Source organism: Pagrus major, chromosome 9 (genome assembly GCF_040436345.1).
Source record: "Pagrus major chromosome 9, Pma_NU_1.0".
NCBI classification, from domain to species: domain Eukaryota; kingdom Metazoa; phylum Chordata; class Actinopteri; order Spariformes; family Sparidae; genus Pagrus; species Pagrus major.
This window is the reverse complement of record NC_133223.1, coordinates 18705326-18722826: the sequence shown is the minus strand read 5'-3', so window position 1 is coordinate 18722826 and position 17501 is coordinate 18705326. Positions and strand designations below refer to the sequence as shown.

The following is a 17501-nucleotide window of genomic DNA, read 5'->3' as shown; positions in this document are numbered from 1 at the left end:
CTGAGACACTGTCATTTCTCCCTGTGAGCTGCAGGGGGCGCTTTGCACCAAGAAATCACTGATGTGTACAATGTTGACTAACATTTTGAATTAGATTTATTTCAAAACCATGTTAAAAATGAAACAACTGATAATGAAATTGGCTCTATCTACAGTTGGAAAACCATTGAAACACAATGAAAAAAATCTGTACCATTTTGTGCAAAACGTATGCATTTCACAGAATAAGAAAGAGAACAAAATAAAATCAGGCACATGAAGCTTTACAACTCACAACCAGCATGAAACAAAAGTCAATTTTAAGATAGTGAATCAATTTACTCAATACAGACTTTTAGTAAACCACAATAAATACACATTTCATTATATCATTCATAATAAATACTGGAAATTAAAATTAAACACAGGATTTCTTAAACTGGATGCAGTGTTGTTGTATCTAGCCTTCTCACACTGTATGCTTTGGCACAATTAATATGTACTATAGGCCATGTTGATGCCACTGATTGCCTGAAAGCAGTCTGTACACTTCCTTTGTACCACCGTGGTGGCATGAGAGGTCCCAGTCATACCCCGAGACTCCGGTACTGACCCTTGTGACGATTAAATATGGGCAGATATTTGCAAGCTTGGAAGAGGGACAAATATCCGAACTCATGCAGGAGCAAAGAGCTCAAGGTAAAGAATTTCAGCATCGTACTACAGTTATGCTATTCGCTCAATTATTGCAGTCCCCCAAATTGGTGAGCAGTCATTTAAATTCCCTTTTTTTGTTAAAAGGTTATTTACAGATTTTTTTTGGTAGTAAAAAAAAATCCTAGCATCCTGTTTAGTTATTTTCAAAGGCTCATGGGACTCAATAGTCGTATTGTGTGGCTATTAAATACTGATATGACTCAAGTTTGATAGTAAGCTTTGATTGTCAACCTTGAACATTTGTTTCCCCCCATATACAGTTATTAAAACAGTGGCATCTTTGTTTTTTTGTTTTAGCAAAGCAATGGTGCTCGGAGTACGAAATTAAGTACCATGACAGTCAATTAAAAGTAACCTCAGTCCACTTTACTGAGGATTTTCTCTAAAAGGGAAATGCCTATTAAAAAACCCTCAAACTATTGCACTAAACACTTCAATAGAACAAATTGACATCATTCTCAGATCCACATAAATGAAAATCTCTATATTAGACGAATGAAGCTTAAACAGAAATCCGATAACCAGTTAATTAGTTAAAGGTGCAATTTGTAAGAACTGGAGTAACCGCTAACTGCTGCTAAGTGTGTCTGCCATTAGGTAGTTAGCTCAGTTAGCATGCAGCTAGCAGTCTGGACTGTGAGTGTTGGTGTTTACATTGCTAGCACAGGATTTTTGGACTGTGACGTGCCAGAGCTGGCTTATTAGCATGCTAACTTCAGTATTTATCTCTTCAACAATACATAGACCCCTGACCCTAACCCCAACATCAGATGTTGTTGCCAATTTTAATGAAATTAATAAATTAATAATACATTTTTTTAATAAAAAATTCTCACATTTTGCACCTTTAAATACTGACACATGAAAGGTGCAGTATGTAAGAATTGGCCATCTGTTGAATTCATACTCCCAACAAATAGGAGCAGCATATCACCAGAGTAACTGCTAACTACTGCTAACTGTACTCTAATTATACATCCATGACTGTAGCTACTGTTAGCCCGTTAGCTCAATTAGCCATGCAGCTAACCATTCTACCAGGGGAGTGTTGGTGTTTACAGCACAGGAGCTTTGGACCACTGGGAGAAAGAGGCTTTCAGGCCTGGGGCTATCTTGTTAGCATGCTAACTTTACTAGACATCTTTGCAACACAATACATAAACGCCAAAACTGTTATTTCTTCACATTCTGTTGATTTTAGTTAATTTTTGAATGTTTCAAACTAAAATTCTTACATATTGCACCTTTAATTTGTGTCAATATTTTGTCTCCAGTAATTAGATGGAGCCTGGTTATTGATGGTTTTTGATCTTGATCTGTTCTTCTCATACTTTTTGGAGATATGTCAAAGTGCTACTTTATTAATATCCCTGTATCAATAAAACACTTCTAAGAATAAATCTTGATTTGTAGTGACACCCGCAAATCAAGTTATTCTAAGGAGTGCGCAGTAGAGGACAAAAGAAGGGGCCGTATTTTTCCATCAGTTAAAACCAACTGCATGCCACTGGACCCCCACACGTCAGTGCAAAAGGCTGTGAATTGATTTCTGACATTTTTTGCTACCGATATTCTAAACATACAAATAAGAATTCAGGCTTTTTCATGCTTTTCAAAATCATAGAAAAGCATAGAATAGTGACAAACGAAGAATGTATACAACACATTTTCATATAAAACAATGGCAATTTTTCCCCCTAAATGTTAACGAAGATTCCCCCCAAAAAACAGCATGCGTATTGTTATCAAAACATTTACAATATAGAAGTATACACGTAATTCAGAAACAATAAATAAACTGACGATAAACTTTTTTTTTGCACATTTGACACATACAGTAGACATAGAAAAGTTCCATCTACAGTACAATATCTGCGTAAAACTAGAACTTTACATCTGAAATTACAAGATACATTGCACAGCATGACGTAACTGATGTTTTATGTGTTTTTTTAACTGATCCATCTTGCAGTGAAGCAGCGGAGCGAATCATTCCTCGAAAAACATTTCCACCATGAACCTATGGCTTTATAGTTACAGATGTAAATGTACCACGGTGCTGTAAATTGCTTTGAAATTTAAGGTCAGATGATGCAAAAAGGCCATGATTATGATCCCTTAAAATGCCGCTTGGCCAGGCTCAAGTTAAGACATAATAACAGAAGAAAGAACACTTCAAAAGTCGAGGCCCACTAAATGGCTGCGACCTCGGGGCAATGGTCTGGTAAAGGGAGGTTCTTAGTGTTGTTTGCTAGTAAGGTCAGGTCAGAATGTCCGTTAACGCTGGACTCTTGCTGTGGCTGATCAGCGGTCACGCACGAGTTGTAGGAACCCTGCGTGTTATTGTTCAGGTAGTTTTGAAACTGCGTCTGGGTCTGGTTGTCCGGCTGCTCCGCAAACGCTGCTTTCGACGACACCTTCTTCTCCTGATCAGGTGCGTAGCAGGTCAGCGGGGTGGCGGTAGTGCCATTGGTGAGAGCAAAATGGTGATTAGCTGCATATTGGTCCTCGGCCTGATTCGAGTAGTCTGTGTACTGCTCAGCAGACAGGTTGAAGGGTCCTTGGGCCGCGCTGCCGTTGGTCGTTCCGACTGGATCTTGGAATGCTAAGGCTTCCCCGTAGGGTTTACTGGGTTGACTGGTTTGGCCATTAGAGACGGCACTGGAGCTCCCCAGCTGATAGTACTCAGCCGAAGAGGAGTTCATTAAATAAGTGTTTCCGTTCATGTGGTTGTCATGCGCCACGGAGCCATCGCTGTAACACAGCACAGAGGACAACGGCACCACCTCAGTGTGAGACGCTGGCGGGGTTGTCATGTCGTCCTGAAAGCTCTCCGGCTTTTCTTCATCCTCCTCGTCCTCCTCGTCCTCAGAGTCGCTGTTGGCTAAGCTTTGGGTGCTGGAGTCAGAGAGCCCGCTGCAAACGCTGCTGCTATCCTCCTCATCCTCGTCGTCGTCTTCATTCTCCTCTTCCTCTTCCTCCTCCTCGTCTTCATCGTCTTCTTCCTCGTCTTCGTCATCAAGCGTCTCCTCCATCTCGTCCGAAGCCTGCAGGTGCATGCTGGCTGTCTGCGGAACAGCGTCCGACAGAGAGTACTCCAACCGGTGCTGGGACTGAACGAGAGGGTTTCCGCTTCCCAGGTCGTTAGTCTCACCACGGTAACCGTTGGTTGGAGACGCCTGCTGCTGCTCACGACTCTTCTCCAGCTCCAGCTTCATTATGGTGTGCAAGAAATGGGTCCGAACACGGATGGGATTGAACTCCACTCGGCCAGTTGAATTGCTGCAGCCCTCTTTTGTGCAGCCACATGGGAATGACATGCGGTCCACCTGAGGAAAACATCATATTTAGTGTGCGATTCATTGGATGACAAAGATGTGAAATTCTTTCTCTAGAGGTCCCATGTTGTACAAAGTGAGATTCCCATGTCTTTTTGATTATAAAGCAGGTCTAGATGCTATTTAAACACTGTGAAAGTATCAAAACGCCTAATCTATGGAGACATGCACACGGCTCGTATTCAGTAACTGTGCCTTTAAATGAGAAGTCGGGACTTCTGTAAGGTTGTGATGACACAACTTTACAGACACCGCCCTTAGCCACGCCCCCAGTACAACCTGTCGTCTGACCCTTTTGTTGGTGTTTTTTTAACTGCATTAACAACTTTAAACTATTTGTATGGAGGCGATTTACAGCAGGTCCGACCAGGACTCTGATCTGGATCATATTCATGGAGAAAATATTTTGTGGTTCTCCCTCAAGCTGCTCTGTCTGAATTTTTGTGAGTTTCTAAGTTTCCTGATTGACAGATATCTTTACTTGTTGCATAAGTAATCACTAACTGTGGCAGCCATTAGCTAGTTAGCTCAGTTAGCCGTGTAGTTAGCGATCCAATGGATTATCAAATATGTTGTCTTACATTGAAATATGACCCGATGTCCCAGATTTTCACTATCCATTCCATATTTCCAGATGCTGATCAATTAAGAAGTGGTGAAATGATAACAATTTGTCAGATTCCTCTAAGTTTGACTTGCAACCTGGAGCACAATAGTACAAAGTCTGAGCTTCCCACCCCGATCATGATGTCAGGAAAATGGCCGTCGTGTAAATACGGTCTTTTGCCCCCTCAGTAGGCCTCCAGAAGTTCATTCAATTAGAAGAAAGTGGGCTTTTGGGGAGGGGGGCATGAAAGAGACAGGAGCTAAAACAGTTTGTTTCCCCAGAATACAAAATACAGAGCTAGAAATTAGTATAATGAATCCCCTTTAATATATGGTATCAGTCTTTAATCCTTCTCTTTAAATGTACAGTCTGTTTTTCTGTTTACAGCGCCGAGGATGAAGCTGAAACTCATGCACGTCATGGGATTTACCTGGCACTTGATCCCTGCGATGCTGCAGGCACAGGTCTCCGGGTCACAGAAGACGCGGCAATCACAGCCGCAGTCCTCTCTGGACATCCGGATAGCTCGCAGTTCGTGTTTCTCTTCCACGTCAATCTTCTTCACCCCGGAGGAGCGCAGCAGTGCCCGACGCTTTTTAGTGGTAAGAGGCTGCAGGAAGAAGTACTCGTCTACCTCTGTGTTGTCCAGATCGATGTCGTCGTCGGAGATGTCCTCCGCCGTGAGCGTGTTGGCCTCTTCAGACTCCACGGTGCCGTTTTTAGTCAGCTGAATACAAGAAGGAAACACGTCTGAGACATTTTTTAAAGAGAACCAAATCTTTCAGGCCAAATTCCTTTGAAATTCCTACCACTGATATCTGTTAAAAGATGATGGTTATGCAATCCTTCACAGATGATCTACCTTGAGTTTGATTGAGTTGAGTTTCTCTTCCTTCAGATGATCTCGGAGCATGTCTCTGTGGATCCTCTCCTGCTCCAGGGCAAATTCACCCAAGGAGTACTGCCTGATCCAGCTGTGCCTGTTGGACATGCCCAGCGTGCTGCCTCCCTGGCTGGGCACGCTGGTGAAGCCCTGCCGCCGGCTGAAGTAGTACACTGTCACATTCTCAAAATGCACCCTTCGTGTCCTCAGGCGCTTCTCTCTCTTCAAGATTGAGTCAGCTGCAAAGGGAAAAAAGGGAACCGTGGCATGTAACTCTTTTTCTTAACATGTCATGTTGGTTGTAAACTGTTTTGACAATTCTTTAATCCATTGTGGAAAGAATTAAGTCAAGAACACGTTATTCTTATCATTTCTACATTCTTTCATGTTGGAGAACAACTGTTTTATAGCCATGTAAAGCCTGTTAAGATAAGTGACGTTTTTATGGCAAAATGTGGGACACGCTAGCAGAAAATATTGTCCTCAAACGCCCGAAATATATGAGGAATTCTTCCTTGCCAGCTTTGCAGCGAGCTCCCTCTACATATCTTAGCTCAGCTTTGTAGGGAAGGATTTCATCACATCTCTGCATGCGAGTCCTCGGTGTGTCTTTTTAAGGAGCGCTCTACGAGAGGGAGGGGCGGAGAGGAGGGCAACGGTGGAGCATAAATAATCCCCTGCCTGGCCCGGAGATGAAGAGTGCTGGTTCACAGAAGCAGTGTTCCCAGCATTCACCCCGTATCAGACAGACAGGACAAATAGAAACCATCTGGTTCAGACAGCTAGCCACACCACGCAAGAGGGATGTAGAGCTGTCAGACCAGAGCAGAGACGAGCATCATTAAGAAATGCAAACAGCTATCAGCCTGTTTTTAGGTGTCAAAACAGCGGAACAGATGTTAAGGTCTATGTAAACAGTTTTTTTCCCCCCTTTTTTTTAAGAAAGCCAGCAAGAAGAAAATTCTGAGATTCAGACAAAACAAACACATTACAGATGTTTTTTCTCCTCCCTCTAACACAACAGTGTGGGGTGTCAAACCAATCAGGACTTAATTGTTTCATCTCTCTGCCAAGGCAGTCAATCACTGTACATTCACATGTCACTTCACAGGAGAGGCGTCTTCATGTTGCGCAGCTCCCTCGATGCTGTTATCCACCAGCAGCTGCAGCTGACACAGAGGCCACGCTCAGCCTCTGGGGAGTCAGCACCCTACTTATGTCTGGCTGCAGGGAGCGGGCCCTGTCACCCATCTGCGTGTCATTCACACTGATAAATAACATCATAATAAAATCATCAAATTCAGTGTATGCGCTCACAAACGCGCATGCTGTCCAAACGTGACCCCCTTTCTTTGCTTCTTGTATTAAGATTTTTTGGCACCGAGTATCTGGATGCTTTCATAATCCCCCCCCTGAAAGATTAATAAGCTACAACTGCGTTATCTATTTCATTCACAGTCTGTCTCATCTTTTTTTATATTGAGATTCACACACGTGCGCTGTGTTATTTATTAGTCATGACTTCAGTGTCCTTTTCAACCCCGCTGAGGAGACTTGTCTGTTCTGGCTGGTTTATCTTCCATTCAGACTGAATTCTTTAATACAAAGTCAGCGCGAGTTGAGGTGCTGTCTAAAAACTGTGGAATCTCTCAGTAGCAGAGCACGTTCGAAGCATTTTATAATAATCTTTACTTGTGTAGCACCTTTTCTCAACAAGTAAAACTAAACAAAATACTTTACAGATAAGTTAAAACACGATTGAAACAACTTGATGCGAAGATGTGTTGCTTTTCTCTGTTTGTGAATGATTATAAACTGAAAAGTTTTAGGCGGGTCAGACAAAACTCGACATTTAAAGACGTTAGGCCTGAGGAAAATGTGCATTTCCCACTACTAGACATTTTATAGAACAAGTGGTTAATTGATTGATCGAGAAAATAATCTACGTATCTATCAGTATTTAAAATAATTTATTACCCACCAGGCATCATGTCGGATTCTGAGGTTATGTCTTTTGTTAATCCAAATATGATTTGCTCCGTCTAAAGACCATTCAGTGTTCTTAGAGAGTGGTACATTTACATGTACAGTACCAACAGTGTTGCACACTCACAGCTTGAGCCTGCATCAGCTCATTCATCTGGCTCGGCCTTTACACTGACGCTGTTCCTAATGAGGGAGGCTGCCTGCGCATCCTTCTCCTTTATTACAGCATGAGACTCTCGGCATCACCCAGCCTCCTCTCCTCTCCTCTCCTCTCCTCTGCACAGCCTTGACTGTAAATTCACGTTATCAACAGACATGCAGATCCGTTTTCTTTGACCTGCACTGATTGTAAGCTACAAAAATCCGCCTTGCCTCCGACTGTTATTCTTGTCTTGATTAGAAACCCCTCTCAGTGCTTCAGCTTTGTTTTCCTCGAGATGGAATGATGACATCAATCTTACTGTCAATAGCCCACGTTAGCCACACCGAGCAGGGTGGATGAATTTAAAAGGCGCATGCACTCACGGGTGAAAGGGCCCGAGGCGGAGGGGTTGACACTGTCACTGCTATCCCCGCTCTCACTGCAGGAGACCTCATCATCAGACTCCCGCAAGGAAGAGCACGGGGAGGAGGAGGCTTCCACCTCCTCAAATTTCCTCTTCAGTATTCCGCTCATGGCCCGCCGCATCTGCACCTGAAACCCAAAGACAGCAGAGGGGCCAGACATTATTTAATATCCAGTTTAGGGCCTTCATAATCCTCAGTACACTCAATTAGCAATGAGACCCAGACTCCCTAACCCTCCCCCCTCCTCCCTCCTCCCTCCCTTCCCTCACACACACACACATACAATCACTCCTGCCGCTACCCCGGCTCCCGGGGGCTCCCTGAGCGATTGATCACCTTGGCACAAAGGAGCTGAGAAGGAAGGAGAAAGCTGCTAATTACATACTACTTCTGCTTTACAGGAAGTTCATTCTACTGTGTTTGATTGAAAGGCTGAAGGAAAAACAGAGACTGGAGCAAAACTGCTCCTGGTCAGGGTGAAAATATGTACAAAAGGGTAAATTACTGCATCTTATATGGAAAAAACATCTGAAAAAACACCTTAATGCACGACACAAAGTGACTTGTACATATATCACACATCATCCAGAGCTAGAGGAAGAATAGGTGAAGCTGTTGTTGACAGTGACATCCTGTGTGTCTGTAATGAGCTTCTGTTCGGTCAGAAGCTTCCTACAGAAAATGAATGAAGTGAATGAAGCCACAGTCACTGCCAGGGACGGGACAATAAAAGATTTTATGGCGGATCGTGATAAAAAAAACACTCAAGTTGATCGTGGTGAAATTTAATTATTGGCATTATCGTGGATAACCTCACATGAATGACTTGAAAAAGCTGTCTAGCTCGCTGACGTTCAGACCTGTATTGGTTTACAAATGTATTTTTAACTGCCTCAGCCTTTTACCATTGCTGAAGGCATGACTTGCACATTGTATCCCCCACAAAATTATGTTGAATACTACGGATTCCAAACTAAAAATGACAGGGAGACGTGGTTACCACCATTTATTTATCCTTTATTTGTGCAGGAAGACATCATGATTTATGATTACCTATGTAAGATTCTTTGATTGATTGTTTTTCACTAAAGAAGATATGTGTCATATCTGTGATGCAATAAAACTATTTGTTTCCCAACAAAGCTTAAAGTGATCCCAGTATGTTTTAGTGTAATTTTAAAGGGGCAATATTTAAGAATTTCTGTTGAAAACGTTGAAAATGTTACTAAAATTATCATCAGAATCTGAATAAATAGCAGTTTTGACAGGATGTCTATTGTGTGTTGCGGAGATATCTACTGAAGCTAGCATGCTAACCAGCTAGCCCCAGTCTGTCGCGGTCCAAAGCCCCTCTGCTAGCACTGCTTACTGAGGTAACTAGTTAAGGGCCGCTACAGTTAGCATCAGCTAGCGGTTACTCTCGTGATATTCTGCGTCCTATTTGTTTTGAGTATGAATTTGACATATTGCACCTTTAAGAGTTTCAAGAATATTTTTTGATGGTTTTCAGGATAATATTGTGAACCGCAGTGATGTCGGACAGGATAATCGTGACATGAAATTGTCATATTGTCCCATGCATGGTCACCACAGAGCAAATTAAAAAATCTATGCCATAATGTAGCCTTTAACCTGCTACAGTCAATACTGATGTGTCATAAAATATTGTAAATATAAATTGCAAAAATGGCCCAAAAGATTACATCCCTGCCACAGATCATTTTGACAGATATTACTATTGTGATATGCTTCACGATTATTATTATTAACATTTTTGCATTACAGTTTTCATTTTCACTGAAAAAACTATTGAAAACATGATGATGTGACAATTGTTGGGGATTTGTAGGCTAGGGCATCTCAGCAGCACTCTAGTTCTTCATTATAATGCTTGTTTTGTCACACACACCAATAGAAAACACTGAAGGAGAGGAAAAAAATAGAAAAAAAACATAATAGGTCTCCTTTAAAGTGGCACTATTTAGTTTTGGAAAATAAATTCAAACTAAAAGAAATGTAATTTTTCAATATCAATGAGGTAATAATATAAACTCAAAAGTATTTACTTTTGCTGTAACTGAGTAAACAAACCCTCCACAGAGGAAAATAAGGTCCCCATAACACTGTTTGAAGCCAGAGGGGTGGTAGGGTCCGCCAGATATAAACAAAGTACAACAGTGTTGTCCTTTGAGGTCGATTTGTTTATTCAGTTTACTCAGTCATGAAAACAAAGAGAGTTTGTTGAGACATGAAAATCAATCAATAAAGATTTTTCTTCCCCAAAAAGTGCTCCTATACTGCAATTTTACTAATATTTCGATTAAAGGTGCAATATATAAGGATTGGCCACCTGTCTAATTCATACTCAAAGCAAATTGGGGGCAGAATATCAACAGAATAACTGCTTACTGCTGCTAACTGTAGCTGCCATTAGCTAGTGAGCTTAGTCAGCCATACAGCTAGAGGTTTGGACTGGGAGCTCGGGGACCAGGGTGTAGATATCTGTGCAACACACAATAGACATCTAACTCTTCACATTCTGTTGATCATTTTAGTTCATTTTTGAACATTTCATCTAAAATTCTTACATACTGCCCCTTTAACTGCGCAGCCCTGCGTTTCAGTAAAATCTGTGTAAATCTTTGTGGCTCCAGCTCTTCATACAGAGGCGGCTGTAACAGGAGTGATACAGAGCACTTCAATGTCAAATGAGAGGGGCCATTAACTCCCTTTGACTGATGAAGCAATTAGACAAATAAACAAGAACAAGCTCATCAGTCAACTACACTAAAACTAATCAGCATTACACTGGAACTGCCTCTAATAACTTCTGCATTCTATCTGTCAAACAATATATAATTTTAATTACAGCTTTTACCCCCTTTTGAATTATATCCTTCCATTATTCTTCAAAGTGTAATAATGATTGTAATGTTGCAGGACTAGCTGGAACGTCATGTCACATTTCAAAATAAACCCAGTAACACAACAGTGCTGCTGTAGCACAGCGAGGTTCGCTATGACTGGCAGCTTTTCCCTCGCTGCTTTCTTTCTTGGAAACTGGAATCAGTAAAGACAGCATGCATCTCCTTCGCCCAGTCCCCGCTCTGTCTATCAGCCAGAGCAGCTTGTGGGGGAGTTCCATTCACAGACAGCCACAGTGTTTCATCTGAGCTCCGCTATCGAGTCATTACAGATGCAAATGCTGCCTGAGAGAAAAGAGGTGCGACCCAGAGAGGACTAGCGCTGCCAGCGAGAGGGTCATTGTTCCCAGGAGGCTGTGCTTGTTCAGTGCGGTGACATGGCACCACCAGCATTTGGAGACCCTCCAGAGTCAACAACTCTACCTACAACTGAGGAATGTGAGGCATCCTCCATCTGGGAGAGGGAGAGAGTGGAGGAGAGAGCAGCCTGTCAGGGAAACCATGTCTTTTCAGAAAGAATTCATTTGGAAGTGAAATCTGCGAGAGATATTTCAGATTGACAAGAAACCAACATTCTTCTCTCTCTTCTGAGTAAATATGACACAGCATAGTGATATTAAAGGAGCGCTATGAAGTTCTGGGGAAGAAATTTTAATCAGAAGATTTTTTATGCCTAAACAAACTAAATAAACAAACTCTTCGTTTTCATGACTGAATAAACTGAATAAACAAACTGGCCTTAAAGGACAACACAGTTTCATGCTGTTTTACTTTGTTTATATGTGGCGGACCCTGCCACCTTTCTAGCTTCAAACAGTGTTCTGGGGATAAATTTTTTGTTTGTATTATTACCTCATTAATATTGTAAATAATGCAATTCTGAGTTTGAATTTCTTCCCCAAAACTACATAGTGCCCCTTTAATGTATGTAAATCTATTCTAGTACTTACCCAAAATAAAATTATGAACCTGACAATGAGCATAATATGTCTCCTTTAACTAATGAACTAATCCTGAACTAAAAAATATTATAAAAATATTATAAAAATATTGATCAGCAAAGAAACTGGATTATTCATTTCACTTCATCTGTTGTCCAATAGGAGTGGAAATTTCCAGCAGAAACGACCTGTGCAATTTCAGTCCATTTCCTAGCGAGGGTCCTAATTAGATACCATTGTTGGAAACCTATTTGTATGCTTAGCCCTCAGCTGATGCTGCACTAGGCTTTGATGCCAAAAATGGTTTCCATGGAGATTCTAATGTACTCTCTCAACAACTAGGGCTCTCTCATACGACAGCGTCTCCAGTGTTACATACTGTATGGAGAGCTTCTCCGCAGTAAAGCATCAATGTTAGAGCAACTTAAATGATGTCTGAACATTTATCGCACGTCCTTTCAGTACTGGTTCATCTCCATGTTGTTATGACAGCATGAAAAGTTAAAATCTTGACACTGGATGACATCATTAACCACAGAGCTGTGGGTAATCTAGGGTGAACCTCTCTCTTTGTGGCTAAATAAAAACCAGAGATTGTTGCTCCTCTCCAACAGCTCTCTCTTTGTCTCCACTGTTGCCTTACCACTAATCACAGCCGGGCAGCATACACTATGGTACAAGGGAGAAAATCCCAGAGAAAATAATGCAGCAAAAGCCAGCTTGGAAAGCCCCTCCCTGTGTTTGCCTCTCATCAACTGTGGAAGACAAACTCTTGTCCTTAATCAACAGCAGCACACTTGGATTCTGAATTATTCCCCCCTCTCGTCATTCACAAGGTTCCCACAATCGCAATGAATAGATGTGACAACACGGGACTCAAAACACGCATCCCGAGTGATGCCATGAAACCTATGGCATCTGGAGCAAGTCATGACACATGAGTCCCACAATGACCAGACTATACTTCTGTGTGTGTGTGTGTTTGTGTGTGTGTGTGTGTGTGTGTGTGTGTGCCGGCCCTCACAGGAACAACTGACCTGTATCCACTGGCAAGACTGTGACTCCTTTCACCTCTCCTCACAGCAGCACAGGAGCACAATCATAAATGTGGCTATTCAAAAAAAAAACATGATGAATGAAGAGGTTCCCATTTTATTCCAGTCTACTGACTTGCAGCGACCCCTGAGCTCCACGGGCATGAGGGGGAGAAAAAAAAGGTGCAGGAGCGTGAGAGAGACCTGTAAATTCTCCAGCTCAGGACTGCACTGTCGGCACCATATGCTTTTATTGTTGCAGGACGACTGTCTTTCTCACTTTAACTCTGTCTGTCACTGTGTTCCCCTCTCTCTCTCTCTCTCTCTCTCTCTCTCTTTCTCTCTCTGTGACCACACAAAGGCTCATTAGCTGCAGCCGGCTGAAAGGCAGGAGCCTGACTGGAGCAGAGTGGAGCAGAGCAGAGGCAGCCTGTGAGATCACATGGGTGGGATGTCTGAGAGAGAGAGAGAGAGAGAGAGAGAGTCAGGCGTGCCTCTGCTCCTGCTGTCTGCAGATATTTTTACCAACATGAGCCGGGGAAGGGGAGGAGGGCGAGGATGGGGGAGGAGGAGGAGGAGGAGGAGGAGGAGGAGGAGATATGGGGGGGTCAGGAAGAGGGAAGAAGACAGAATGTTGGAGAAATGGATAAGTGTGGAGGGGATGCAGAGAGGAGGGGGAATAGTAAAGAGGAGGGGGAGAATGAGGAAGAGGTGGAGTGAGAGAGAGTAGTTAGAGAGAGGGGGTGTGAGGAGAAGGAAAAGGGGGAAACATCTGATGCCAAGAACAACATAATAGGAGCATCAAGAGAGCAAAAAAAATACCCTACAAAATAAAAGCTCGAATCCAGGATAAGTCAAATGGAATCGCAGAACATGACACCGTGTTCATGTAAAAAATGCTGGCAAAAAAACAGAAAACATCCAGCTGCAAACTCGCTGTGCCCAGAAAATTAAGCAGGAGAATCATAAAGTTGGATGAGGCTGACAAGAAAATATCAACTATTTCATCCACGGGAAATAAGATTTGTCAGCTCGGAGGTAAATGTGCTCCCAACACTTCCTATGCCAGGAAGTTCTGCAGAAGAGTTAGTGGGGCCTCAGCCTGTGCAGTCAGAGAGCCATTATATCATTCTTGCACTCAATTGGACTGTATGTCAACATAAACGCTCCAGCACTTCCTCGCACAGGATAGCACTAAGCCTGGAGGCTTCAGCATTACAGTCTTTAAAAAACAAATGAGTACGTCTGAGCAGCATACAGCACAGTAGGTAAGAATAGCAGAGTGCAAGGCTGCAACTAATAATTATTTCATTGTTGATCTATTTGTATGGTATTTTAAGGACAAGTTCACCTAAAAATGAAAATTCAGTCATTATCTACTCAGCCCCATGAGGATGGAAAGTTAGGTCGCAGCATTCTCCTAAACAACTGAAGTAGATGGGGACTTGTTTTAAAACGTAAAAACTAAACCCAAAAAACACATAAAATTGCTCCATACAGCTCCTGCATAACCAAAGTGTTCACATTTATTTGAAAAGGCGTTTACACCCTCTTTAAAGCCAAAATTTTCACTGTAGCTGCTAAGCTAAAAGTGTTAGCACAGACATTGTCCGAGGTAGGAAAGCGAGTTTGACCACGAAACATGGGTGTAAATAAAGTCTTTTTTCCAATTATGCCATATGAGCTGTATGGAGCCATTTTATGTGTTTGTTTTTTTCAGTTGTTTTTCTTACATTTTAAAAGAAGTCCCCATCTACTTCAGTTGTTCAGGAGAATACTGTAATGCTGTTTTGCTTTGAAATGTTTTGTGGACTACGAAACTTCCCCTGACTTTCCATCAACATGGGGGTGAGCAGATAATGACTGAATTTTCATTTCCGAGTGAACTGTTCCTTTAACTGATTAGTTGTTTGGTCTATAAAATGTTAGAATAAGTTGAAAAATATTGATTAATGTTTCCCAAAGACTAAGATGAAGTCCTCAAATGTCTTGTTGTTTTGTCCAAAGACATTCAGTTTACTGTCATAAAGTAAAGAAACAAGAAAATATTCATATTTAAGAAGCTGGAATCAGAGAATGTTGATTAGCCAATCAATTTGACAAGTTGACAGCTAATCGATTGATTGTTGCAACTCTAACATAGTAAATTACATTACTACTAAGCATTCACTTAAATCCTCACATTTGCATTTTTAAATGTCTCTCAAATGGATTTAAATCTGTTGTGGATTATCACTATATGCATTTTTATACATTGTCTATAAAAGTCAACATTTATTGACAATCTCGTGTTGTGTCTTTGATGCAGCTTGAAGAAAACAACAGTCATTCGACCCTGCAATGTTCTGCATCCTCACCAGTGTCCTCACTGCACCTCCGTTCGACAGCACTGCACTCCTCCTCCATCCCTATTGTGCACCCTGCACATACTCTCTCTTGTGTACCATATAACATCATCCAGCCACAGTCTAAGATACATTAGCATGCAGCTCTGAGTTCATTTGGTCTTGTACCTTTAGAGATAATCATAGATCTGAATCACTTTTAGCAACAATTAGAGGTTACCCTGACTTGTGTAAATTTAGGAGGAGTAGTAGTAGTGGGGATAGTATATCATTTAAGGGTTTAGATCCCTTCTAATAGTGATGTTGTGCTAGTAAATGGCTCCTTTACAGTACGCGGTGTGCACGCAGGAAGCCAGGGGAAGTGTGCTGACTGTCCTCTGACAGACTCTGCTGAGCACTCAGAGATTACAGCTGGCTGTTACGGCTGAATCACAGACACCTCAGAACAAGCAGGCGTACTAACACAACTGCAGCAACAAGATACGCGTACGACATGAGCAGAGAGTGGACACAATAACAGAAACACCTATTCAGTCCAATACAGTTAGGAAGAAAATGTAATCATTTATTTTGTTTACCCTCTGTATGTATCTCTGACACAATACATGCAGTACATATACATATGCACTGCATAGTTACTGAATTGGTCTGGATTACTGTACCACCTACTGTAGATAAATGCTGCTGTATCTCAACTATCTGACTGGACTAATGAGAAGGCTGATATCTTCATCATCATAATGTATAAATTACAGATCTGTTGTTCATGTCACAGTTGATGTGTGTGTGTGTGTGTGTGTGTCTGTGTGTCTCCGCTAGACCCTGTAATAAAAATGATGACATAAAAATAGGTCTGTTTGATCTGTGGGGTCTAGTTCTAGGCTACGTGGCAAGGGTTTTGACTGTATACATACAGATTATCACTGTTTGTTCAACCAAATAAACCCCTCTGTTTTCATTCCTTTAAAGGTGCAGTATGTAGTTTCTGGCAATAAATTTTAATCAGAAGAGAAAGATTTTGTGCCTTAACAAACTAAATAAACAAACTCTCTTTGTTTCCATGACTGAATAAACTGAATGTACTGTAATAAAATACAATATATTCATTGTTTTAACCTGGCTGTTCTCCTGATCCCTTCCCTCCTGAACCTTTCATGAAATATGTTATTAGATGACCCCATCTGCATCCCTTTAATGATTCACCACACATATGGGCTGCTGCCCTGTTGCATAAAATGCAAAACATAAGCTGGAGAGATGGCATTTGTTACACCATTGCACCAGTGATGGTGACCTATATTTGCTCTGACTTTCAAAAGGCTTTCCTATTTCAATGGAGGAAATTGAAGACAGCTGGCAAAAAAATAAACAAAGAGGAGATTTAAATGAATCATTTGTGTAGCCGTACTCAGGTCATATGCAAAAGACCTGCCCAGCTCCCACTGTAACAGATTAAAGGTAACTGGCTTAGGCTTAAGTATGTTTTTAATGACATAGAGTCAGATTATTAAAAATAAATAAGCACATGTAGAAGTGCTTGTTGTTTCTCACATCAAATACTGTAGTTTTTTTTGTTAAGAATATGAAATACAGGTTGATTGACCCTGTTTGTTTGTTTGTCTCTTGTTTTACAGAGCGTGACCAAAGTGGAAGCAGAGGAGCGCTCGCCTTTTGTCTCAACTATGACACAAGACCTGTCTCATCAAAAACCTTTCTCTGATTGCTCTTTCCAGGGTCCTTTGGACACCATTAGCGTTACAAGACCTTTAGAGGGAGTGTATACGTTGAGTTTAAAGGTGTAAAAAAACAATCATTACCAAAACATTTGACTCTAAACTGTCTGGCTTCATGACAGCGTGACAGTTTAGCAGCAGCGTCATGAATCAGACCCGAGTGAACCAAGGATGAATCACCTCATCCACCCTGCTTATCACCTTCATAACATCCAATATAGTTATCTCACTGTAGGTGGATATAGCATTCAGAACAGATGGCAGGCTCTTTCACTTATATAGTTTCAAGTCAAAGGCCAAGGGTCTCCATCAGCTGCATACTGCAGCTAAACTATGAAGCTGCAGCGTACGCATGATAACACCTACGGCCATCGTTGAGAATTAGTGTAGTGCACCAAGTTTGCATTTCCAACGCCACAGAGAGCGAGTAGATAGAAGTAATCTGTG

The 17501-nt window shown here is 41.7% G+C and overlaps 1 protein-coding gene across 1 annotated transcript; it reads right to left on the bottom strand.

The window, feature by feature from the left end:
• Positions 1-2888: 2888 nt before the first annotated feature.
• Positions 2889-8198, bottom strand: csrnp3 (cysteine-serine-rich nuclear protein 3). The gene is made up of 4 exons (XM_073474237.1): positions 8036-8198; positions 5504-5763; positions 5072-5368; positions 2889-4025 (listed from the first exon to the last, which is right to left on the bottom strand). Exons 1-4 carry the CDS (start codon positions 8196-8198, stop codon positions 2889-2891), a joined length of 1857 nt encoding a protein of 618 aa, XP_073330338.1.
• Between the last annotated feature and the right edge of the window lie 9303 nt (positions 8199-17501).

What these genes read in the sequence shown, in the direction of transcription:
- csrnp3 (XM_073474237.1), bottom strand. Translation starts at nt 8,198, where the DNA reads ATGCGGCGGGCCATGAGCGGAATACTGAAGAGGAAATTTGAGGAGGTG. An exon ending in CGCCTCGGGCCCTTTCACCC is followed by an intron (nt 5,764 to 8,035) that starts GTGAGTGCATGC and finishes TTCCCTTTGCAG; the next exon opens with CTGACTCAATCTTGAAGAGA. An exon ending in TCAACTCAATCAAACTCAAG is followed by an intron (nt 5,369 to 5,503) that starts GTAGATCATCTG and finishes TCTTGTATTCAG; the next exon opens with CTGACTAAAAACGGCACCGT.